Source organism: Saimiri boliviensis, chromosome 8 (genome assembly GCF_048565385.1).
Source record: "Saimiri boliviensis isolate mSaiBol1 chromosome 8, mSaiBol1.pri, whole genome shotgun sequence".
Taxonomy (NCBI): domain Eukaryota; kingdom Metazoa; phylum Chordata; class Mammalia; order Primates; family Cebidae; genus Saimiri; species Saimiri boliviensis.
Window position 1 is genome coordinate 2315024 of NC_133456.1, and position 26388 is coordinate 2341411.

The window sequence follows — 26388 nt, forward strand, 5'->3', positions numbered from 1 at the left end:
CCGTGAGCCCGTTTAAACAGAGCGGTCTGTGTCCGGGAAGGGCCGTGAGGAGGCCGGGGCGGGGGCGAGGCCTGGGACTCGGCCACCCGCTCCCGGCCCCCAGCGTCCCGGGCGCGCAGCCGCCGAGTGCCACATCAGCGCCGGCGCGCGCCTCCACGTCCCCTCCGAGGATGCCGCGAGCGGCCCGCGGGCGGGGCGGGCCCGAGGCCTTCAGGAGTGGCGGGCCGCCCGGCCAATGGGCGGCAAGCGAGGGGCCGCGGCCGCCAATGAGCTGCGGCGTGTGCCCGCCGAGGCCCGTGCGCCGCGAGGGACCCGACGAGGCGCATCTGGACAGCGGTGCGCGCAGCTGTGCGGCCCCTCGCGGGCGGCGCCAGCCCGGCACGTCCCCCACGCCCGTCCCCTCTCCGCGCGGTGTTTATGCTCCCAGGGAGGCCGCCGCGGACCCGCAAGTTCACAACTTTCCCCCAGTGCGAGACGTGGCCAGATCCCACCCAACACAGTTCAGTGTTCATGGGGCTCTGGGGCCAAAGCACAGACACAGCAGCAACAAAAGCCCAGCCGCTGTCCGCTTTTAAACTGGCGAACTGGGACAAATAAAGTGTTGAGTAAAGAGACCAAGTTGGGTAAGTTCTGGGTACGAGCTGGATGTGCTATTTCTCTTCTGTGATCTCTGCCCTGTGTCTCTTTCCTGTTCTCACCAGCTTTCCCTTCAACCAGGGGAGAGAAATAACACTTGGTGCCACAAACCAGACCCTTCGCTCCCTTCTCTTCCTTTTCGCTAACATTTTAATTTAAAAATTTTTGGTTTGGTATTACATTTTTCTTTCTTTCTTTCTTTTTTTTTTTTTTTTTTTGGTGCACTAGTTTTGAATTTCCTGGGAACAGAAATTTGACTGGCATTCTGTTGTAAACCTCTAACTCCAAAACTGAATCTATTGATACATTTATTTCTCTATTTTCTTTCTCTGAAAATACTGTGCACATTTGTAAAGCCAAAATCGTCTTCTGTCCCCGACTCTGGGGCTGTTTTGATGGGAGATTGAGAAAATTATCTGACCTATTCAGAATGAGCACTTTAGCTTCCGTTAATAGGATGTTTAATATAAATTACGTAAAACCGACATTATGTAGGTAGTTGCTGGATTTTTCACTTAAATCTGGAGGTAGTTGCAAGTCAATAGATATCTTTTTGGTACTCTCCTATCCAGAGTGGGATACCTGAATTCCTTTATAATTGTTAAGAAAAACCAAAAAACTAAACATGTGACAGACCACTTTCTGTGTTCATAAACTTATAATTGTGTGTTTATATAATGTATATTATATACAGTACATTATATAAAGTATATATACTAGAGTATATGTAGAGTATATGTATGTAGAGTACATGTAGAGTATATACTCTACATGTACTCTACATATATATACTTTCTATATGCTGCATATATATTTTTTATTTGTTTTTGAGACAGATTCTCACTCTTGTTGCCAATGCTGGAGTGCAATGGTGCAATCTCGGCCCACTGCAACCTCTGCCTCCAGGGTTCAAGTGATTCTCTTGCCTCAGTCTCCCAAGTAGCTGGGATTACAGACCATCACCAAACCTGGCTAATTTTTGTATTTTTAGTAAAGACAGGGTTTCACCATGTTGGCTAGGCTGGACTCAAACTCCTGACCTCAGGTGATCTGCCTGCCTTGGCTTCTTAAAGTGCTGGGATTACAGGTGTGAGTCACAGTGCTCACCTTATAATTGTATCTTAAAACAATAATTCTATCAAAATAATATGCAATTGTTTTATGTACATGCTTGCAGATAGTTCCAGTATACATTTCAGGATGTAGAAACAGAATGATGAAAAATATTGAGTCGGGTGAGTGGCCTGAGGCCCACTCCATCTGAAACATCTATAATCCCCTCTGTTTAGGCAATGTTTTGGATTTGAGACTTTTGTCATATGTTATTTACTGTCATGGGAGAGCTGGATAGAATGTATCTTTAATTTCTGGCTCAGAAAGCAGTAGATGGGAATTTAGTATGATAATTAAAAGTTGCAGAGTGTGTTTCTGGTTCAGAAAAGTAATGCATACAAAGTGGGTGGAGCAGCTGAAGTGATTTGGAGGAAGGCAAGCTGAGAAGGAACAGTGTTGCAAAAAAGCATTGTAAAGAGCCAGGTGGCCTGGTTCAATTCACAGCCCCACAATAACTTATCTTGGCAAGTTACTCAGCCCCTCTGTGTCTCAGCGTCCTCCTCTGTAACATGGAGAGTTTCCTCCTCTGCTGTCAGCTTCCTGCGCTGTAATGTGCTAATAATAATGGCACCTACCTCATCATGGGGTTGTCTTGAGGACTGACTTAGCATACATGAAACATCTGGAATAGTTCTGGCCCATAGTCCCATAGTGTGCCTTTGCTGTTGTACTCATTCTCCGTGCCTTCCTTCCCAGCCTGCACTGCTGCATGTCAGTTTCCCCAGCTGCCATTCTGACTTCTGCTCTAGCAACTGGTATTAACTGAGTGCTGACCACTTGCTAGCCAGCATTGTATGAGGCTGTCAAGGAGACAGAGTCTTGAATTAGGAGTGAGGTAGAATTGATCATCTTAGGAAGATCTAGAAGGTTCTGGAAGTGCAGGGGACGGAAAAAAGCCATCTGTTGTAGGATGACTTCAGGGAAGGGCTTACATTTCTGGGAATGGGTTTTGCCAAACAGTTTTTGTTTGGGAATGGGAGGAAGGGAAGGGATTATAGAACAGCAGGAGCATTTTAGGAGGAAGGAGACAGAGGGGCAAAGGCACTGTGTCTGCAAAGTGAGGAGCTATCCTGGGGATGTTGGGCCATTGGGATAATCTGTGGGAGGTTAGTTCAAGGAAAGTTTGGAAACGGGGGAGAGGTACGAAGGTATAGCATGGATTACCTGATAAGGAAAGACAGGCTTGGGAGGTAGATTGGTGGGGAGATGGCAAGCTGAACTGGCAGCAGTTACACAGAAGAAGTGTTTCTGGAATAATCCATCTCTGGACTGTAGTCTCCTCTCTTGCCCAGCATTCCCTTCCCATCTGCTTCACTGCTTCTGTAATTGTCATTCAAGGAGATGGGCAGGCAGGGATGGGCAGTGAGTCTGGGTCCTGTGTTCTGGAGTCATTCTGTGGTGGCTGTCTTGGAGCTCTGCTTAAGTGGTCTGTGCTCAGGGCAGTTACCCAGGCTACTTTTTGTTCACAGGCCATGCTCTGAAGTCTTTGACATGGATGTGATTGCTACAACCCTCCCCATCCTCATATACACCTGTAGTGTGTGCCAAGTAGCTCTTCCTCCTCCTGCGGATAGAATCATCTACTCACATTGTAAAACATGGAACTTCGTAATTCACAATTACTGAAGTAGACAAGAACTGTACTATGCACCTAAGTGGAGGGTCGATTTGGAGTCCCCTTGCGCTCTCTTCTGTGGGAACGTGGTTCTGTGGTAGAGAGCTGTGCCCGGTACTGCTGTTGACCACCTGTGTGACCTCAGGCAAGACACTGAGCCCTCGTGGTCCTCCTTGCCGTCACCTGTGAAATGATCTCTAAGGCCCCCTTTCTTTTTTTTTTTTTTTTTTGTTGCATGGATATATTGTGTAACGGTGAAGTTTGGGCTCTATACTTATCACCCAAATAGTGAACATTGTACCCGATGGGTAATTTTTCGGCCTTCACACCCCTCCTACCCTTGCCGCTTTTAGATTCCCCAGTGTCTGTTATTTCCCTCTTTATGTCCATGTGTATCATTTTAGCTCCCAGGTAAAAGTGAGAACATGCGTATTTGATTTTCTGAGTTATTTCATAAGATAATTAAGGCCCCCTTTCTCTTGGATGATCATTTATTCTTCTCGCCGATCCCTGGAGCATCCCTGTTCACAGATGGCTGTTTGATACATCTATGCCTCATATTTTCTGATCACCTAATACGTGGTGGACGTTCCGATGATGCGCATGTGATCCTCACATCCATCTTGTGAGGGTTGGTACCTGTTTGTGTCCTGTTTTTCTAGCTGAGGAGACAGGAGCAAAGGCAGGTTAAGAAATTTGCCCACGATTACACAGCGAACAGGTGGCAGGTGCAGACCCAGTCTAAATTTGGAGCCCAAGCCTTAACCAACAGGCTGCACTACCTTGGGTATAATACAGCGATGACTGCTCTTGTTTGTTGTGGTGATAGCTGAGAAGTACATGGAAGGAAGATCATTGGAGAAAGGGCATACTTGGAGCAATTGAGTTGATAAAACTTGCCCGGCAGGGCCAGAATATCAACATGAATCTTGTCTATGAAATGTGCTCCACGTGGAAACCGGAGACACATGGATGTAATTGCAGGCATGCACTCTGTCTTTTCACCTTGTTTGAACAAAACCCACATAGCACATGGTTGTCTAGTAGTCACGTGATACATGTCAATTGAATGACTGTCGGCTCTGAAAAAGGAAGTTGTGATCACACTGTTTTTATTTAAAAAAATAAATAGAAAAACTATGAAATGTCCCAAGACTTGTGGGAAAATGGGGCAGATGCTAGGTAAACATTCCACTCTTAACTTTTGGGGCATACCGCTTTCTCTTTTTATTTCTGGAGATGCTGTGGTTTTGGGCTAAGTACTTCTCATGGTGAATGTCAATGAAGGGCTATTTTTGGTGTAGAGTTATTAATCACACCCATTCTGGATTTGGCATCTACCTTATTGGGAATTCATTCCTTAAATATTTTGTGTATTGAATCAACTTTAAAATATTTGAAAAATGTTTTAGTTTGCTCTTTATCTAATGTGGTTGCTTTTATCAGTATGTCCTAGTGACTAAGCATGCAGGCTTTGAAGTCAGGCTGTGAGGGTTTGAGTTTCAGATCTGATTCTTAATAATGTAGCCTTGAGCAAGACACTTCATCTGGAAGGTTTTATTACCTGTAATATGGGGATACTCATATGCATTACATGAGGAAATCCATGGAGAGCATTTAGTGTGTTGCCTGGCTCACAGTAAAGCCTGTACATGTAAGCAATTCTTTTTTTTTTTTTTTTTTGAGACGGAGTTTCACTCTTGTTGCTCAGGCTGGAGTGCAATCGCACAATCTCGGCTCACTGCAACCTCCACCTCCTGGTCTCAAGGGATTCTCCTGCCTCAACCTCCCAAGTAGCTGGGATTACAGGCATGTGCTACCATGCCTGGCTAATTTTGTATATTTAGTAGAGATGGGGTTTCTCCATGTTGGTCAGGCTGGACTCGAATTCCTGACTTCAAGTGATAACACCTGCCTTGGTCTCCCAAAGTGCTAAGATTACAGGCGTGAGCCACTGCTCTCGGCCATAATTCTTTTTTTATTGTGGTAAAATATATAATAACATAAGATTTACCATTTTAACCATTTTTAAGTATACAGTTCAATGACATTAGGTACATTCACATTGTTATGTGACCATCACCACCAGCCGTCTGTAGACACTTTTCAACTTCTCAAACTAAAACTTTATACACGTTAAACAATAAATTCCTGTACCCCTTACTTTATCAGCCTCTGAAACCAGTATTCTACTTTTTATTTGCATGAATTTGACTATTCTACGTACTTGATATAAGTGGAATTATATAATATTTATTCTTTTATGTTTAGCTTATTTCATTTAGCAAAATGTCTTCAAGTATCCATGTTGTAGTATGTGCCAGAATAGCCTTCCTTTTTTTTTTTGGAGACGGAGTTTCGCTCTTGTTACCCAGGCTGGAGTGCAATGGCGCGATCTCGGCTCACCGCAACCTCCGCCTCCTGGGTTCAGGCAATTCTCCTGCCTCAGCCTCCTGAGTAGCTGGGATTACAGGCACGCGCCACCATGCCCAGCTGATTTTTTTGTATTTTTAGTAGAGACGGGGTTTCACCATGTTGACCAGGATGGTCTCGATCTCTTGACTTCGTGATCCACCCGCCTCGGCCTCCCAAAGTGCTGGGATTACAGGCGTGAGCCACCGCGCCCGGCCTGCCTTCCTTTTTAAGGCTGAATAATATTTCATTGTATGTATATACCATCTTTTGTCTATCCATTCATTTGTTGGTAGAGGGATTTAGGTTGTTTTCATCCGTGATGGTTACGTATGTGTCAGCTTGTCTAGGCCACAGTAAGGAGGTATTTGGCCAAACATTATTCTAAATGTTTCTTTGAAGGTATTTTTTAGTTGATGATATAGTTTGGCTTTGTGTTCCCACCCAAGCCTCTTCTGGAATTGTAATCCCGACAATCCCCATGTGGTGAGGGAGGGACTTGGGGGGAGGCGATTGGATCATGAGGGCGACTTCCTCCGACTTCCTCCGTGGCGTTCTCGCGATACTGAGTGAATTCCCATGAGATCTCGTGGTTTTATAAGGGGCCCTTTCTCCCCTTGCTTTCTCCGTTTCCTCCCAGCACATGAAGAAGGTCCTTGCTTTCCCTTTGCCTTCTGCCATGACTGTCAGTTTTCCGAGGCCTCCCCAGCCGTGTGGAACTGTGAGTCCATCAAACCACTTTCTTTTATAAATTACCCGGTTTTGGGTATTTCTTTATAGCAGTGTGAACATGGTCTAATATCAAGGAAGTTAATATTTAAATCCGACTTTGAGTGTGGCCGCCATACTCAAAGGCTTCATCTAATCCGTTGAAGGCCTCAATAGAAAAAGATGGAATTCCACTCAAGAAGAGACAATTCTGCCTGCAGACTGCCTTAGGACTTGCGACTAGACCAAGCCTTCCTTGCACCTTCAGGCTGCTAGCCTGCTCTGCAGGTGTTGGACTTGCTAGCCTCCACAACTGTGTGAACGAGTTCTCAAACTCAATCTTCGTGTGTGTGTGTGTGTGTGTGTGTGTGTGTGTGTGTGTGTGTGTATCCTGTTGGTTTTGTTTCTCTGGAGAACTGAGGCCCCTAACTAATAAACCATCTTTTGGCTACTGGGAATAATGCTGCTATAAATATTGGTGTACAAATACCTAACTCCATGCTTTCAATTATTTTGGGTCTATAACCAGAAGTGGAATTGCTGGATCATATGGTAATTCTATGTTTAATATTTTGAGTAACCATCCTACTGGTTTTTCACGACAGCTGCACCATTTAATTCTACATTCCCACAGCAGTACACAAGGGTCCCAATTTCTCCACATGCTTGCTAACATTTGTTATTTTCTGTGTTTAGTTTTAAACATAATAGACATCCTAATGTGTGTGAAGCATCTTGTTGTGCTTTTGATTTCCATTTCCCTAATGACTAGTGTTGTTAAAGATCGTTTCATTTGTTTATTGGCCATTTGTAAATCTTTTGCCCATTGTAAAATTAGGGTTTTTTTTTTTTTTTTGTATTGAAGGAGTTCTTTATATATTCTTGATATTGATTCCCTATCAGATATATGATTTGTGGATATTTTCTTCCATTTTTTGGGTTACCTTTCCACTCAGTTGGTAGTGTCTTTTGATGCATAACAGTTTAAAATGTTGATGTTGTCTAATTTATTTATTTTTTCTTTTTTTGCCTGCAATTTTGATGTCATATTTAAGATACAATTGCCAAATTCAATGTCCTGAAGCTTTTTCCATATGTCCTCTTCTGAGAATTTTACAGTTTTAGCTCATATGTATAAGTCTTTGTTCCATTTTGAGTTAATTTTTGTAAATGGCGTAATAGGTGTTCACCTTCATTCTTTTGCATGTGGATAGTTAAGCAATTTATTAATAATTTTGATCAACCATTTTAATGTTTATCTCTATGTAGATATCATCAGCATAGACATAGCCATAGTATAAAAATATTGATTTATTCTTGACATTTTTCTAATTATGTCTAAAGTACTGATTTTTTCTTAAAGAATTACTCAAAAATTCTTTACTTGGATTGCGTACGGTGGCTCATGCTTGTAATCCCAGCACTTTGGGAGGCTGAGGCGGATGGATCCCTTGAGGCCAGGAGATCAAGACCAGCCTAAGCAACATAGTGTAACCCCATCTCTAGTGAAAATGCAAAAATCAGCTGGGCATGGCGGCGCGTGCGTGTGATTAGGAGCTGAGGCAGCAGAATCGCTTGAGCCTAGAAGGTGGAGGCTGCAGTGAGCCGATACAGCACTGCTGCACTCCAGCCTGGGCAACAGAGCGAGACAAAGAAACAAGCCAAACCCCTACGCTTTGTAGCTTTTAGTATTTCCAAGGAAAAAAATCATTGTAGCTTTTAGTATTTCCAAGAAAAATTATTCCTGTGGTCAAAGGGTAATGGTGGCTGATAGATTTTTTTTGTTTTTTAACTATTTTTACCTTTTTGCGGTGTTTAGAATTAAAAAAGCAATGTCCTCATGTCAAATAAAATTGAAATAGATTGTACAGACTCAAAAATAATGGGTCCCCTTCTGTTTACCTGTTTTCTTCCCTTCTACTCTCCTCAGAGGTAAACTTTGTTAATAGTTTGGTCTATATTTTTCTAGACTTTCTCCAAGAGTCCATTCACAGGCAGAGAGCTAAACATAAATATTATTTTAAAATATAAATGGGGCCATATTTTATACATTATTCTGACTTTGTTTTTTAAAAAGTCTCAGCAATATAAAATACACACATCTCAGTTTGTCCACTGAGACCTAGAGATCTCATGAGCATACTCTGTCCTGGAAAACAGACGTCAGCATTCGAGTGAAAGAATGCTCTTTTTCTATAAGACCTAACAGTGGCACTGGGCTACACTTGCTGAATGAGGCCTGTTTACACTCATCCCTCTCTCTGGACTCTTGGCTCCTCTCTGCGAGCCATCAACTTGACTGCTTCCGGTCTTGTCTGACTTTCATTGCCCCTGCCAAGGACTCTCACATTTGGCTGTCTCAGTGAAAGCTCGGAAGACAACAAATTTCTTTCTGCATCCACCCACCACCACTTCTAAGCGGCTTGGGCCCCTCTGGTGCCATCAGCAATCCCGAAGTGGTAACAGGTCCAGAGGCAAATGCCTCCTTTCTTCCTGCTGTTTTGTGCAAAGGTTACTATCCTCTGTGGCTTAGTTTATTTCTCCTTCAAGAGAAATTTTAAGAAAATGACCAGCAAGGTGGCGCTTTCCACAGCAAGGAAGTGGGTGGTATGCCTGTACCTTTCTTCAGAATTCCTGAAATTCCACAGGCTTAAAGACACATACACAATATTTTACTAAATTCTTTTTAGTAGATGAGAAAATGGATTTTTAGAAAATATGATATGCTTAAGGAAACTGATCTTTAGAAAGGTAAATTGTATTTTTTTGAAACGTGAACATTTCTCTGATTTTAGTTCTCCTTTCATTGAACATTCCCACTGCCTCCAAAAGATAGCATATTACCCCTTGAGAATTCTACAGGCTAGTCCTGTGGTACTTAACCTATGTGCAGCTGAATTGCCTGTGGAGTATTTAAAAAATACACCCGCCGGGCGCAGTGGCTCAAGCCTGTAATCCCAGCACTTTGGGAGGCCGAGGCGGGTGGATCACAAGGTCAGGAAATCTAGACTGTCCTGGTCAACAAAGTGAAACCCCGTCTCTACTAAAAATACAAAACATTAGCTGGGCATGGTGGCGCGTGCCTGTAATCCCATCTCCTCAGGAGGCTGAGGCAGGAGAATTGCCTGAACCCAGGAGGCGGAGGTTGCGGTGAGCCGAGATGGTGCCATTGCACTCCAGCCTGGGTAACAAGAGTGACACTCCGTCTCAAAAAAAAAAAAAAAAAAAAAAAAAAATACACCCATGCTTGTCCTGCACCTGGAGATTCTCTTTCAGAAGGTGTAGGGTGAGGCTAAGGCTAAGGCACTTGTGAAAACTCCCCAGAGATCTGATGCTTGGCCTGAATTGAGAGCTACAGATCTTCGTGGGAGGAATTTCCCAGCCAAAGTTCCAAACCCTCACAGGTGGCCTGGTGTCCTTCATTCCTGACAACGCTTAGAACCGGCCTCAAGCAGTCACAGTTGGAGGAAAGCTCTACCTAAGGTCCTAATTAAAAACAAATAAAATGGATGGAAACTCCTCCTTCTTGGATATTTACAGAGGCTACCTTTTTATGCTGTTGCCTCATTCCCATGAAAACTCGCCTGTCTCACTAAGCTGAAAGGTGGGCTCTTTCTCACCAATGTTTATAGCGCTCCTATTAACTTCATTTTTTTGGAGCCAAATGTCCCTCAGTGCTGCAGTCATTCCGTGGTAGTGACACAGGTGTTTAGGAGACATCTGAATTCCCCCTCAATGACCTGCAAGTGTAATTAGTCCATTTTCTGACTTGAGTCAACACCTAGGGTTGCCTCAAATAGACCCAATTCGTAGTGTGCAGACTGTATGTATCTCGGACCCAGAGTTGATCACTAATTACACTTTCAGTAAAAAAATACTACTTTTAATTTTATCTTAAATTTCATAGAAGAAAAAGAAAGCAAAGTGAAATTTAAGCAGTTTCTGAACTTCAGACGGATATCTCTTAAAATGAGACATATCAGTTCCTTAAAGATTGCTCCAAAGGTATAGAAATAAAGTAAAATATCAAAATGTTGGGATTATTAACTACTCTCATAAAATTCAGAATCCATTCTTCGAATATTTGTGTGTAGAGACTGTGTCTATCTCAGACCAGAGTTGACCACTAATTACATTTTCAGTAAAAGATACTATTTTTTTTTTTTTTTTGAGACGGAGTTTCGCTCTTGTTGCCCAGGCTGGAGTGCAATGGCGCGATCTCGGCTCACCGCAACCTCCACCTCCTGGGTTCAGGCAATTCTCCTGCCTCAGCCTCCTGAGTAACTGGGATTACAGGCACACGCCACCATGCCCAGCTAATTTTTAGTATTTTTAGTAGAGACGGGGTTTCACCATGTTGACCAGGATGGTCTCGATCTCTCGACCTCGTGATCCACCCGCCTCGGCCTCCCAAAGTGCTGGGATAAAAGATACTATTTTTAATTATCTTAAATTTATAGACCTACATTTTATATTACTACCCAAATAGACCTACATTTTATATTACTACCCTCTCGCTGTGAAATACAAAAAGGTTAAAGTTCCAAATCTGACCTTGATGTGTCTAGGTATGGACCTTTTGTTTTGTGTTTTAAAACACCTTTTCTTCTGATGTATCCTTTCAGTTTGAAGACTCATGCCTTTCTTCTCTTTAACGGAGTTTTTCACCAATTATCTAATTTTTTCTTTCTCTTTACAAGCCAGGAATAATTTAGACTAATGATCATGACGAACTGTTACAGGCAGATTAAAAGAAACCAAAATGGAGGGATATATTGTAGTAATAGTAAGAAATGCATTTAGGACAGCTTTGGGGGATTCTGTCTATCATCTGTCTATCTATTCATCTATCATCTACCTATCTATCATCTATCTGTCTCTATCTATCTGTCTGTCTATCTATCTATCTATCTATCTATCTATCTATCTATCTATCTATCTATCTTTAAATTTGAGACAGGGTCCCACTCTGTTGCCCAGGCTGGAGTGCAGTGGCATGACCATAGCTCACTGCAGCCTCAACCTTCTGGGCTTGAGTCATCTCCCTGCCTCAACCTCTCAAGTAACTGGGGTTACAGGTGTGTGCCACTGTGCCCAGCTAACTTAATTTTATTTTTTTTATTTTTATTTTTTTAGAGACAGGATCTCCCTATGTTGTCTAGGCTAGTCTTGAACTCCTTGCCTCAAGCAATCCTTCTGCGTTGGCCTCCCAAAGTGTTGGAATAACAGATGCAAGCCACTGCACCTAGCCGAAATACTGTATATTTTAATAAGTAATGAAAATTAAATAATATTAAAAATGTCAGCAAGGAAGAAAAACAAATTATAGGAAAATGCTCACATTAAAATCATGCCACAGCTAACCCTTGGGGATAAAGGCCAGAGGAAGCCAAAGTGAAAAGAGGGTAAAAAAGGTTGTGCGGAGGAAGAATGGGGAGTATTGGGGTCAGACTCCTTCCAGGCATCTTACCTTTCACCAGGTACCCAGGAGAACTGACCCCCAGCATCCCTGGTGTTGCTGTTCCTCCTTCTGCATTGACCTCTGTGTGTGTGTACTTGGGTGTGAAGCTGGGTTGTCAAAAAGAGAAGGGTGATCTTGTTTTCTTCTTGCTGTTCCTTCTCCTTCTCCTTCTCCTTGTTCTCTTTTGAGGCACGGTTTCACTCTGTTGCCCAGGCCGGAATACAATAGCACGATCTCAGCTTACTGCAGCCTCCACCCGCTGGGTTCAGGCAATTCTTCTGCCTCAGTCTCCCTAGTAGCTGGGACTATAGGCATGCACCACCACGCCTGGCTAATTTTTGTATTTTTAGTAAAGTGAGGTTCACCATGTTGCCTAGGCTGGTCTCAAACTCCTGATCTCAAGTGATCTGCCCACCTCAGCCTCCCAAAGTGTTGGGATTACAGGTGTGAGCCACTATGCCTGGCCTCTCCTTGCTGCTTCTATGACTTCTTGGACAGGTTGTTTCCAGTGGAGGAGCAGACAGATGAATCAGTACCTCATCCACCTGGGGCTAGTTTGGGAACCTCTCTGTATAAATTATTAAACAATGTTGTTGGTTGTCACTTTTCAGAGAATTGGCAGGTGCTCAGGTTTAATGCAGGTGGGCAGAGGCGTCACTGGGTGCTCTAGCCTCCATATCCTGAACTTCCAGCTTTCTTTTACTGCCCATTTCTAATCCCAGGAGAGTGAAACACTGTCTCCTCTGTCCAATCCACTCTTGCTCAAGCATCCCTCAGCCTTTCCCTGACTTACTGCAAAGGTGTCTCAAATCATCTGTGGTAAAGGACCAGTTCCCAACCCACCCCGAGTCCATTATAGCCTTATAATTTTGTAAAAAAAAAAAAAAAATCGCTTGGATATTGCCACAATGTTAAACTACTTCAAGGGGTTTAAGAGCCTCTAAACATTTTATGTCAGTTTCTGTCCTTGTGGATGGTAACAGCTGGTAGACTAGCGCTGGTCCGCAGGCTGTGGTTGAAATAGCACTGCTGCAAGGGTCTGCTGACTTTGACTCTTGCCCACTATGACCCATGCACTGACAAAGCAGCCGAGTGGTCCTTGAAAAATACAACTAAAAGTCACACCATTTCCCTGGATACACCCTCCAGTACCTTCCTATTGCATTTAAAATAAAACCCAGATATTTACCAACAGCCCGGGAGTCCCTGGGTCGTCTGGCCCTGCCGGTAGCCACCCGGTTCCATCTCCTTCTTGCCTGCTGGCTATCTCCAGTGCTAAGGAAACACAGGTAGGCATGGGTAAAAGTTCAAACAGAGAACATAATAATCTGGGATATGAAATACACTTTGTTTTGTGTTTTCCTTTACTGGATCAAGCGTGGACGAGTGCTTCTGTCACTTGCTCTCCAGCAGTGAGAGCCTTGCCACTAGTTTCTAACTGAGCAAGATGACCCAAACCAAGTCTCAGAAAAGATTTGTGCACAGTCATGCTTATGTGGTATAGCACGTTGCCCCTCTGATGAGCTCGGCCTGAAGATGCCTGTATTCGGTTGAAGTCTCATACCTGCTTTTTAGACTATTTGTTTCTTCCCCCAGAAAGTGGGCCTGTCATGAGTTAAGATGGTGGAGGGGTCATTCCAAATGCGCCTGAGATTGGAGAACAAAAGTTTGAGCGTGTGATTGTTGTTACTGTTGTGAAGTCATTGCTGAGGAGCATAACTACCATCACTGTATTGATTATTTCATGACTAAGGTGGCAGCACACATCTTGGTTAAACAATTTCCTGGTTGGTTTAGTGCTTGCTGCCCGGAGAGCCTCTTGTGTGGAGGTGGCCAGGATTATTTCCCTGTCTCACCACGTGCTATACCATGGCAATGAATGAAAAGGAAGCAGCCACTTGGGAAATTGTTCATTTAGCAACAGACAGCCCCGGTTTCTAGGAAACTGACTTCCCAATGCGCTCTAACTTCCCACCACCCTTGACTTGTTAATCCATTGCCTATTCCAGTGATTTTTGGACTTTCGGAAGATTTCATTGTCTTTTGCTAATTAATTGTCATGGCAATGGCAACAATTCTCACATTTTAGTGCCAGGAAATTTATTTTTAATAGATCTGAGAATGTGATGTAGGAAAGTGCGTCTTTGCCAGGCATCCCAGGTGATTCTGACATAGCTGGTCCAAGGACCTTACTTCGAAAAACGCTGGTTTTAGAGGAGTGTCTTTTCTATGTAATGATATTGATATTGAGTGCAAAGTGTTTTAAAGAAGTTCTGTTTCTGCCAAAGATGGAGTAACAGGGCCAGATTTACCTTTTGCATGACGCAACCAAAAATGTCAGCCAAAATATGCGAAATAATGATTTTCAAAACACCAGTCATCAGGTGATGAAGAGCAGTGATCTCTAAGAAACAGGAGACAAAAGGGGTACACTCGGACTGCTCTGGCTTACTGCGTACAGAGAATTTCCAGGTTGAGACTCAGGGAAGGGAACTCACGTGCAATTCAGACTCCTGATTTGAGGAGAAGGTGTGAAGAGGCTGGGGAAACCGAGGTGGTTAGAGTTCATAAAACAGAGTACCGGAAACGAGAGAGCTGCATGGAGAGAGAACTCCGATACCTGCAGAGGGAGCCCTCAGGGATTCAGCATCATACTGATCAGCATATGCATGTGGGGAATCTACTGGGGACTGGGGGCCAAGCTTGTCAGGGGAGAGAACAGACCTGGCTCTCACAAAAGGCTGGGAATATTGCCTGCTCCTTCCAGCCAGACTGGAAAACCTGTAATTCACAGGGTATTGGTAGAACAGTAAAGAAGGCCTTGCCTCAGTAGTAGGGAATAATTAGCAGTTTAAAGCACTGCTCCATATTTGCCTAATAAATTATAAAAAAGCAATTGACAGAAGTATTAAACTGCATCTAAGTTACTTAAGGTCATCCCAGAACAGAGTTCAAGAATATTTATGGGAATAAAAAAATATCCAGCGCCAAACAAGGTAAAATTTACAATGTCTAACACCTCAAAATAATAATGTAGTTTAAAATGGAAACGCACCACTCTCCCTGACTGTCCTGGAGGTGTACTTCCATGCGCATTTTTGTACCATTAAAGAGTCTAACAGTTTAAGCCGTCAGTGGAACATTTTATACATAACAAGCTAGAGATTGCCAAACCGTGGTCTGTGTTGATATTTCTCTTGGCTTCTGAGATAGCACTTCCTCTTTCATGTCTATGACTGTTTTAAAAAATATTTTTCCTGTGTTTGATACCTCCAACCTTGCCATTGGATTATGGTAAGGAAGACACAGCTAAGATTATTGGCCAACTGCATTGTGCATCCTAGGAGTCATGGGTATTAGTGGTGGGTGGGTGAGATGGGACAAGTTTTCTGAGATCAATGTGTGACTCAGATTCAAAGCCTTTGAGAGCAGTAAGGACCAAACCAGGCAGGCCAAGGCCTTGGATAGGTCTGAGGGGGCTAGCTCAGCCATGTTCCAAAACAGAAGGCCTTTGGTACCCAACAGAACATACAGAGAGTGAAGTGAGTAGTTTCGTTAGGATTTGGTCAAGGCTGAAGAGGCCAGACTTGTTCATTGGCAGAGGTTGGAGGCTGGGTCAGTGAGGGATATTCTGGTGTCATGGATGGACTTACTGCTCTAGAGGTTCATAATTGAGCTCCGCAATTTGAGCCTGGGATGTCTGTTCTTCCTCTGAGGTTTGGACAGATGTAAATTTGGTTGCCAGGCCTATTTCTCTGATTCCCTCCCATCCTTCAAACTGAACCTGGTGCTATGTCATTAGGATGTCCCTAGTTAGACCCTTGGTTGCCGAAACAAACATGTTTTCTTCAGATTGACCGGTACCTGGGCATTCCTTCCCACTCTGCCCATACAGAAATGTGGCTTTTCTGCATACAATTTACAAATCTTTTGGCTGCTAGAAAATGCTACGTTTCTTAAAATATTGTAGCCCAGATGAATTTGTGGGAAAGCTCCTACTTGAAGATGATGACAAGATATTACTGTTATTTGACAGAAATTTTACCTGCTCTGAGACATGGGAGTGGAAGTTGAAGGATCAGTCTTTGGGAAAATTGAAAGCCAGGCACAGAAAGACAAATATCGCATGTTCTTACTATTATGGAAGAGCTAAAAAAGTTGATCATAGGAAAATACAGAGTAGAATGGTGGTTACCAGAGGCTGGGAGGGGTGTGGGAGGAGGGCGAAGAGAGGTTGGTTAATGGGTACACATATTGCATTCATATAGAAAAATAAGTTCTAGTGTTCGATAGCACAGTAGAGTGACTATCATTAATAACAATATGTTATCTATTTCAAAATAGCTAGAAGAGAAGGTTTGAAATGCTCCCAATACAAAGAAATGAGAAATGGTTCAGGGGTGATGGGTATCCCCGATACTCTAATTGGTCATTACACATTGTATGCAAGTATCCAAATAGCACATGTACTCTGCAGATATGTACAATGATTATGTATCAATAAAAAATTTAAAAAGAGAGAGCATAGGTGAGAGCTCTGCTTTTATCTGATGAGCTCTGGACTGCCTTGCGTACTCCTGGACATGATGCATGGTCATTAGCTTACCAGAAAGTCTCAATCAAGGGCAAGATTATGCTTTCTGGAGAGAAATGCACTGGGAACTTGATATGATCTAACTGATGTTAATTGTGATGTGTTGCTGGTTTTACTTTTGGCTTCATACTTAGTGACTTATGTTTTGTGATAGTAATGAGTAAAACAGGTGGAGTGAGTCGATGAAACTGATTCTGTGCCCTGACAAGTGGCTGTGTTTTGATTGGTTCTCGGATGGGAGTTGATTTTTCTACAGGAAGTGAATTAGCTTACCAATGTGAAACCAGTGAAGGCAAAGTCAAGAGAAGTTTACTTTACCTCCGTCGCAGTCTTATTCCCACATCCCCACTTTTTGTCTCTTCCCTTTATTCTCCTTCTTTTTCTCCCCAACTCATGATTGCCTTTCCATCAGCATCTTGGTCCAGGTTCTCACTGACACAGAAATTGTATGGAATTCAGAAAAGGCTATGGTGGAAAAAAAAAAAAAAAAAAAAAAAAGAAGGCCAGGCGTGATGGTTCACGCCTGTAATCTCAGCACTGGGAGGCCGAGGCAGGCGGCTCACCTGAGATCAGGAGTTCAAGACCAGCCTGGCCAACATGGTGAAACCCTGTCTTTAAAAAAAACAGAAAGAAAAGGCTATGGTGGGATAGTTTTCCTCCTTGTTTCTGTGAATCCTATATTTGGACCGGAAATCAAATTTATATACCACCTTAGGGGATCCTTCTTCAATTTTTCTGAAATTAAGAGAGCCCATTTTTTTTTTTTTTTTCAAATGTGTCGAAGGAAATAGTTTTTGAAAAGTTCGGAATGGAAAGAGGTCAAGTGGGAGGAGATTTTTACTTTGAGGCATTCTCTCCCTGGCATGAGATGAGTCCCTGTGAAGTGAAAAGATGGGGGGCTATCTTTGGAAAGGCACCCGTCGCTGCCCCCAGAGAGCCCTGGGCCTATGTTTTATGGAGAACAGCATCTGCTCTCACACTGAGCCTGGCTAAGCCTTTGAATTTTCTTTTCCATGTGTTCTCAATCACTGATGGTGCTGAATCATGAGGCATATTGCCAGATGTGGGGATGGATTTATTTATTTATTTATTTATTTATTTTTTGAGCCAGAGTTTCGCTCTTGTTACCCAGGCTGGAGTGCAATGGCGCAATCTTGGCTCACCGCAACCTCCGCCTCCTGGGTTCAGGCAATTCTCCTGCCTCAGCCTCCTGAGTAGCTGGGATTACAGGCACGAGCCACCATGCCCAGCTAATTTTTGTATTTTTAGTAGAGATGGGGTTTCACCATGTTGACCAGGATGGTCTCGATCTCTTGACCTCGTGATCCACCCGCCTCGGCCTCCCAAAGTGCTGGGATTATAGGCATGAGCCACCACGCCCGGCCTATTTATTTATTTTTGAGACAGTCTCACTTGTTCTGTCATCCAGGCTTGAGCGCAGTGGCGTGATCTGGGCTCGCTGCAACCTCTGCCTCTGGGGTTCAAGCAATTCTCCTGCCTCAGCCTCCCAAATAGTTGGGACTACAGGCATATGCCAGCAGATTCGGCTAATTTTTTCTCTTTTTAGTAGAGACGGGGTTTCGCCACATTGACCAGGCTGGTCTCAAACTCCTAATGCCAGGTGGTCTGCCTGCCTCGGCTTCCCAGAGTGCTGGGATTACAGGCATAAGCCATTGCACCCAGCCAGGAATGGAATATTCTTAATGAGGAACTTGATAATGTCTGAAAAAATAAATTTTCCGGAAAAGCCACAGGCTTGAAGTGTATCATCTTTCCTTCAGGGTCTGGCACACTGTCACTTTCTTTTCCCATGTGTTAACAAATGACATTTAGAAGTATGCTCTTTCCCACTGTCCCCATGCCAAAGTTCAGCCTTTTGTATTTTTCCTTAATTGTCCAAGGAATAATTGAGCACTTAAGCTGATATTCTTTATTACTGTAGGTGTAATTTGGGAAATAATTCTTGGAGGGCAACTCTGAGTCTATGGTGAATAAAAAAGTGAGAATAAAGGTGAATGAATATTGTTTCTGATGTCCTCTGTGCAGTTGGAAGAATGATGAGCTGAGCATCTTCCTCTTATTGAAAGGGCCGTGTTGCTTGTGACTGGAAAAAGCCATTCTTACGCGGCAGCCTTTTAGGAAGGACTGTGGTTTAAATGGGCTTGTCTGTGGGGCTCACTTTTAGGCTTACCTCCACCTCCAAGCCATCTACCATCATTAGCCACGTTTCTAAAATTAATTTATTAGAGGAACTGTTTGATTCATGAGATAAGTGGGTTTTGATTGGAGGTGGTTATGGGGTTTAGGAGGGTCTTCTGGTTATTTCCACTGAGACCCTGAAGAGAAAAATGGAAGCCAGTCTTCTCAAACATTTTGTCGGAAGTCTGCTTAAAGATTCATTTTGCTATGCAAACCACAGATAGCATAGCCGGTACTGCCTCTATGCTTCCAGGTAACTCAAGTGTAACAGGAGTGAGAAATTAGAACCAAGGGCCCATTTCATCACTCTCCTCCAAGTTTCTGTATCCACATGTGCTCTGAAGGAAACTGCTGTCCATACTCTTGTCTTAATGGATTTAATGTTTAATCTCCTTTAATAGAAGGTTTGCGGAGTTCTCTTTTCTTCTTCTATAACAACTTGCATACTTATTTAGAGTCTGTGGTTAAAAGGGTGATTCAGGTCTTGGCAATATGTGATACTTCTGTCTTTTGAAAAGAAGCCATTTAAAAAATCTTGGTTTACTTTGTTGTTTTTTTTTTTTTTTTTTTTGAGACGGAGTTTCGCTCTTGTTACCCAGGCTGGAGTGCAATGGCGCGATCTCGGCTCACCGCAACCTCCGCCTCCTGGGTTCAGGCAATTCTCCTGCCTCAGCCTCCTGAGTAGCTGGGATTACAGGCACGCGCCACCATGCCCAGCTAATTTTTTGTATTTTTAGTAGAGACGGGGTTTCACCATGCACTTTGTTTTGTGGTAACAAGACAATACACCTTCTTACCTATTTCATACGTGCACTCCACACTCACTAAAGTAGGCCTTATTTCTTAAGCAAGAGTCAAGAAATAGCCTTATTGGCCGGCAGGTACAAATACTGAAACTGGCACGAATGACTGTGTACATTCTTTCCTGAGTTGTATTTGTCTTCAGACTCAGGTGAGGGGTGCAGACTGGAGTATTTGTCGACTCCCCCTGTGTGGGTTAAGATGACTGTGAGATGGTTGGTTTGGCAGGTTGGCCCAGGTGAGAGAAGCAAAGTCATGGGTGGCCCTGTTCCCTGCGGGAGCCTTTACTTTTTCCGTGCTTACACACAGGACACCTAAGCGGCTGGTCAAAAAATCGAGAGTCAGACTTGGTGAAAGTGTGAATAAATGAGTGCAGCTACTATATAGGCATTAAGGAAAGTTTTGTTCATGGTGACTCAGTAGTGCCTCCCTGGTTGTAAAGGACGGTGTCTTCTCGTTAGCTGTCAGTGTGTCCCATGGGTTGACAATCACATTTACGTGTCTGATGACATTAATTGCAGGGTGCTACGGGCCAGGTTTCTGTAAGTTGGGTGGAGATGGAGGCCACTGGTAGTGAGTGCAACGCCCAGGGGAAAGCATGTGAGTGGGAGGAAGAAAGGAGAGTTTTTTGGAGCAGTTGCAATGTGTATGCTGCTGAAATCAACTTGAACATTAAGCAGCATCTGCCAGGATTGCTAGCTGCTGAGTAGGACGTCTTCAATACTCATGATTCGTGGGGTACTTGGGCAAAGGTAAAAGTGTGGTAAGTTTTAATACTGTGCTTTCTTACAAGTCACTTTTGACATTTATACTGGTGTGTATGTGTGTGTCTGTGTGTATGTGAAACTAACTGTAAGATGTCAAGTTTCAGCCTATCGATTTTTTTTTAATCCAGAAACTCTCCAGCATTACCTAGGAAACAAAGGCTCAGTTTTGGCTGCTTCATTCTTACCCTTTCAACCACAGTTCTAACGTGCTTGATCTACTGAGAGCAAAGATGATCAATGACTCAGAGGGGAGAAATGGATTTAAACACCCAAAGGTTAGTTTGCCGTTTCTGCAGTAACCTTTGGTGTGTTAATGTGAAAAGAGCAAGAACTTCTGATTCATATAGACCTAGTTTGAATCTGACTCTACTGTGTATTTATGACATTGTGCAGATAACTTATTGTGGGTTGTAGCTGGTCCAGGCACAGCTAAGACTAGCCTAATGCTGATGATTCTGTGGAAATTTTATTTCATTTTATGTTGGGATTTAGCATTGTGGTTGGATAGAAGAATTGATGTTGAAGTTATGTGCCATAAAAATGCTTCTTTTGATTTCTGTAGCATTTTCTTCCTCTGGAAACTTCAGGAATCTGGCAGCTGAAGTGTTAGGTCTATCAGGAACTCTTTGTATCCATCCTTCCTGTCCGTCCATTTATCCACTCAATGCTTAGGTACTGAACGACTTACTATATGTCAAGCATGGTTCTAACAGCTAAGGATTGAGTAGTGAAGAAAAATAGGAAAAAAAAAATCCTGTATTCATGGGGCTTTCATTCTAGTGAGTAAGGAATGCAATAAACAAAATAAGTCAGTAAATTATGGGTATATTAAAAGGGAATGTGTTATAGGGAAAATAAAGCAGGAAAAGAGAGTAGGGTATGGAGGCAATTTTAAATAAGTGATGAGAGCAGGTCTTATTGAGAAAGAGCTCCCTTGTAGAGCTCTGAACACAGTTTGCAGACAGTGCCTTCTTATTCCCAGCCAGCAATGCTCCCTGCCTTGTCTTCCTCTTGTTTGTTCACTGAGGCCTCATTATTTTTGGTCCATGAAAACAAAAATTGTTTAAGAGCACAGAATATGACTTTTGGGTTTTCCTTTAGGGCTATGTTAAGATGCTGGTAGATGCCAGTTTAAGGCTAAATTGATGAGGGCCTCTCTTCTGCCCCTGTTGGGTTAAGGAAATGATACCTTCTGCTCTATTATCCATGGGGCCTTATACGGTGGGCACCTACCTGCAGGTCGTTTTTTGCATGACCTCTCTAGCCCCTCTCGTATGCCTCACACAAACCTCTGACCATGCAGCTAAATACAGTCCCTCGTGGGGCTGGGTCTCTGCTTCTAGTCTTTTCCCTGCTTTCCTGGAGGAGCAGGCAGGCACGGGTTGCCAAGCTATCTTCATGCTGTTGGACAACAGCAACCTCTGGCTTCACCATTTCCTGTCCCAAGGCAGTGAAAGCAGAGTGTCTCATCACCAAGAAAAGCCTCTCACTTTCCCTGTCATGGTCCAGGAGGTAAGAGAACAAGGAGAAGTAAAACGTCAATCACATCATGGTGTCACAGCCAGTCTGGGACCTGGAAGCCACCTTTACAGTATGAGGATGGGGTCCACATCAAGAAGACACCTCGTCTTCTTTGGTCCATGATGAGTCATGAGTCAGTGAATGTTTCATTAGCTTTCATGAAGGGATATCTGCTTCCTGGTAATTTTCAAAACGTTAAAGAGCCCCTTTAGAATCTGGGAGCAAAGTTCAGTGCATGAAACTCTGCGAATGCCATGGACACCTTTTAACTTGGGATTTAGTAGAGCTTAAATTCCCTGTGATACATCCTAAGTTCCCCAAAGCCATTGTGAATGGATGGGGTCCAGGCCACATGCGCCTCCAGCTGAGATGGCATGTGGTAGGGCTTGGCTTTCATTTTCCTTTTCCGATATGGATCTCAGAGGTGGCTTCTCCTTGGCTAGCAATGTGACATTGCCACACCTGCTGCAGCACGTCCGCACACATCCTGGGGCTGTTCACCTCACATCATTCTGTGCCAATCTGGTTGGCCTTTTTCTGCCCACTCAGGCTTTAGAAAGACGATGATGTCAGCCAGAGCTGCTGTGGTAAGTGGAGCTGTTCTGATATCTAGTCAGGTGTCCAGAACCTTCTTGCCACATTCAGCTCCTGCCCTCATCCTCTAGGCTGGCCCCAGTACAGCTGTGGGCCACTTCCTGTGACTGTGAAGTGTATTTCTGCCCAGCTTAGTAGTAAAGAGGAGAAGTATTTGTTTTTATATGTTTGCTTGTTGTTTTAGGTGGTAAGAGATTTGTAGGAGCCAGGCTTTCCTAACATCCCAAGTCCTTCTTAGGCAGCATTTTGCTTCTCCAGTTACATACCTGCCCAGCTCTGTTCAGTATTGAGTCCCGATCTATACATGAAAAGACAAAGACGAACAATACCAGGAGAGTAAATGTTGGGTGTGGGGGTAGTGGGCCCAGCTGCACTGACAATAACAATCCCCTCCCCACCCCTTCTTGCTTGTCTGGGAAGCTACCCTAAGGGGTAATTCTTCCCTGAACCGTACCCTATTGGGAACCGAGGTGTGGAGGTGTCAGGCAGTGGTTTGGGGGTGACCCTGGCTCTTGACTTGTGTGTCACGGCTGTGTGGGAGATGGTATCACTCCCTTGATTTGTTTGTTTTTCCGGATTGCACCTTTGTTGGCAGTCTGGAACTTACTCTTGTGCATGTTGTTATTTATCTTCAGTGGTGCAAGGCCCCAGTGTTCCAGCCTTCTTCTGAATTCACAGAAACATCCACATAAATAGATGCCTTGGCTTGGAATCACATCTGAGAAACCTCAATCTACTTGGCCTGTCAAAATGGAGTCCTTAAAAGTCCTAATTCTCTAGTGCCAGCCATTCATCTCCTATGGTCTAACCAATGCTTCCCAGCCTTTTTTATGTCATAGTATACATGGACATGGTATGATTTATGTAGATGGGAGGGCTCATTTTTAGGCAGTAGGCAGGTATGCTTCAGTTAAGGTTAGAAGCTCTAGCTCAAGACCTAGCATAGAACACAATCTCAAGATGCAACAAAGTGTCCCATCCATAAACATCTTTGACGATGATCCTAGAAGGTGGATCTCTTTTCCCAGGACGTTGTCAGTTTGGGAGAGCTAAGTTCCTGTAGTTGCACCCATCGCTTGGTGCAGTCTGCCACCACCTGTCCTTCTAGAAGGAAGGGTAGAGGGATACCAACACTGCATGTCCCCTGTCCCCTCCAGACTAGCATGACCAGGATCCTTGGCTCTGTGGCCAAACTCTAATGCTTACCACTGCTTCTTTCCATCCTATCACATTCTGGGAGTATTTCACATGACTTCCACAGGTTCCTGACCTCCCAGCTTTGCTACATCTTCTGCATAGCTTAAAACATCACTTCTTATGCAATGGTTGGAGGAGTCATAGAAGTTCTGCTGATGTTGTCCGCTTGTGTTGTCATGAACCACACCTGCATAACTCATCTGGGTGGAGTCCAGCTATCGCAAGAGTACGCACTGGTCCTTTTTTAGGCCTTAGGACTGTGTGGTACCAGATGGTGCTTCTTACATTTAAACAGAGCTGTGGGTTCATCTGTCCTTTCATTCATTTATTTACTCATTCGACAACCCTATTCAATAAATGCTGGGTACTGGGAATATAAAGATAGACGTCATAGTCTCTGCCTTTCAGGAGCTCACAGTGCAGTGAAGGAGATCCAAGAAGTAAACAATGATAGTACGCTTGAGAAATGCCATGGGGTTCCTCGGGAACAGACAAGAGGAGGAGATTCTCATACATGGAGAGTGGTCAGGGGAGGTTCCCTGCCTGAGATGAGATGGCTTTTAGCTTGAGTTTTTTCTCCCCTTCCCCTCCCTCTCCCCCATCCCTTCTCCTCCTTTTCCTCCTCCTCCTCCTCCCCCTCCTCCTCCTCCTCCTCCTCCTCCTCCTCCTCCTCCTCCTCCTCCTCCTCCTCCTCCTCCTCCTTCCTTCCTTCCTTCTTCGTTCTTCTCCTTCTCCTTCTTTTCTTTCTTTTTTTTCTTTCTCTTTGAACAGCGTTATCTGGGATGTGTGCTAATTGAATGAAGGAAGGAAGAAAACTGCATAGAGCTAGAGAGTGGAGCTTCAAGTGCCACCATTTTGTTTGGTCACAGTAGAATTCTAATGGGCAACAGCAGTTAATGAAATAAGGATCACTTAAGGAGGGAGAGGAGGCCTCTACACCAGCCTGCAATGGTCAGATCGTGCTTTTGGAAGGAGAATGTCTGTGGGGTTCACTCATAAAAACCCTGTAAAGTTTCAGCTGGAGGAGAAAGAAATCTAAATGGCAAGCTGGCTTGAAGAGCCTTGTGACGTATGGCTTCTGTGCGTGCGGGAGGATAGTCAGGGGAGACTGCGTTCTCTATCCTGCTTCTTTCATTCAAAAGACAGCATGATCTTGGGCAAGTGACATCTTCCAACCAGTGTCCTCACTTATAAAGGTGGTTCTAATAATACCTCTCTCACCAGGGTTGATATAAGGATTAAATGACGTAATTTATTGATGTATGAGAGAATCTAACATAGTAACTACTCAACAGATGTTAATTTCTCTTTCCTTCCCATCTATCTTTTTTCTCTTCCTCGGTTCCTGTCTTTCCCCCCTTTCCTCTACCTTTCATATATCAACTCTTTATTAGGTAAGTAATATTGGTCAGGTATCCTGCAAGATTCACATTGTCCTATATAGCAGCCACGGGCCACATGTGGCTATTGCAGATTTGAAATGTGGCTAGTCCCAATTGAGATGTGTTGTCAGTGTTAAATACACACAGAAGTTGGGGTAGGTAACACTCCACCTTGTCCAGGGCATGCTTTCCTATGGGCAGGAGGCTAGAGGCTTTTTGAGTCTGTGGAGGCTTTTCCCACAAAAAGCCAGTCTTTGGTGGGTTTCTGAGGTGGTATTCAACTGCTGACCAGTAAGCTCTCCTTCCTTCCTGCAATGATATTTTTATAAATGGCAGTCTTGCTTTTAAATGTCTAGTATGTGGTCTTACTTTCTACATAAGTCTGGAAATGCATAGTACAAAAATAAAAAAAAAAGACCAGGCATGGTGGCCCATACCTGTAATCCCAGCACTTTGGGAGGCCGAGGCAGGAGGATCACTGTGGCCAGGAGTTAGAGACCAGTCTGGGGAACATAGTGAGACCTTGTCTTTAAAAAAATAAAAAAAATCAGCCGGGTGTGGTGATGTGTGCCTGTAGTCCTAGCTATTTGGGAGACTGAGGCAGGAGGATCACTTGAGTCCAGGAGTTTGAGGCTGTAGTGAGCTATGACGGAGTCACTGCACTCCAACCTGGGCAACAAAGTGAGACCCTGTCTCTAAAAAAGAGAAAAAGAAAAAAGCTGAAATGCAAACTATCTCATTACTAATTTTTTCTATTGAGTGCATATTTAAATGACAACATTTTGAATATATTTAGTTAAATAAAATGTTATTAAACTTAATTTCATTGGTTTCTTTTTACTTTTAAAAATGTGGCTACTGAAAAATTAAAATTACATATGTGTCTTGCAGTGTGTTTCTGTTGGGCAGCACTTTGTGAAGTTTACGTCTAGTTGGGGGAAAGTAGAGAAACATTGTTGTATGAAAGACTCTAACATAGTAACTACTGTTTGTAAATCTTGTCAGGCATCCTGCAAGATTTACCTTGTCCAATATGGCAGCCACGGGCCACGTGTGGTTAGTGCACATTTGAAATGTGGCTAGTCCCAATTGAGATGTGTTGTAAGTGTAAAATACACACAGAAATTGGGGTAGTTATTTTGAAAATAAATGAAAAAATCCACAAATACAAAATTAGACATTGCGATGCATACTGTGAAGACAAGTTTCTGTGGAAAGGAAAATGAGAAGATCTTACTTCATTCAGCTGGGCCGTGGAAGGCCTCTCTGAGGAAGACACATTTGTGCTGTGCCTTGAGGGAGGCTCTTCCTACACAGTTTCCAGCCCAAAGTGGACATAGAGCATTCCAGGTAGAGGAAACAGCCTGCCGCTGAGTATTTACTGAGAC

The 26388-nt window shown here is 43.6% G+C and overlaps 1 protein-coding gene across 3 annotated transcripts in view; it reads left to right on the forward strand.

Moving 5' to 3' along the window:
- Window positions 1-298: 298 nt before the first annotated feature.
- TMEM45A (transmembrane protein 45A) overlaps window positions 299-26388 on the forward strand; it is an 87730-nt gene continuing 61640 nt past the window's right edge. Inside the window, exons 1-2 of one of the 3 annotated variants that reach the window (XM_003943540.4) lie at window positions 20184-20302; window positions 20435-20581. In XM_003943540.4, coding sequence (XP_003943589.1) covers window positions 20537-20581 — 45 coding nt within the window. In that variant the 5' untranslated portion in view covers window positions 20184-20302; window positions 20435-20536. Of the gene's footprint in view, window positions 624-20183; window positions 20303-20434; window positions 20582-26388 lie in introns of those variants that run through there. The other 2 variants (XM_003943541.4, XM_010331398.3) reach the window with 2 other exon arrangements.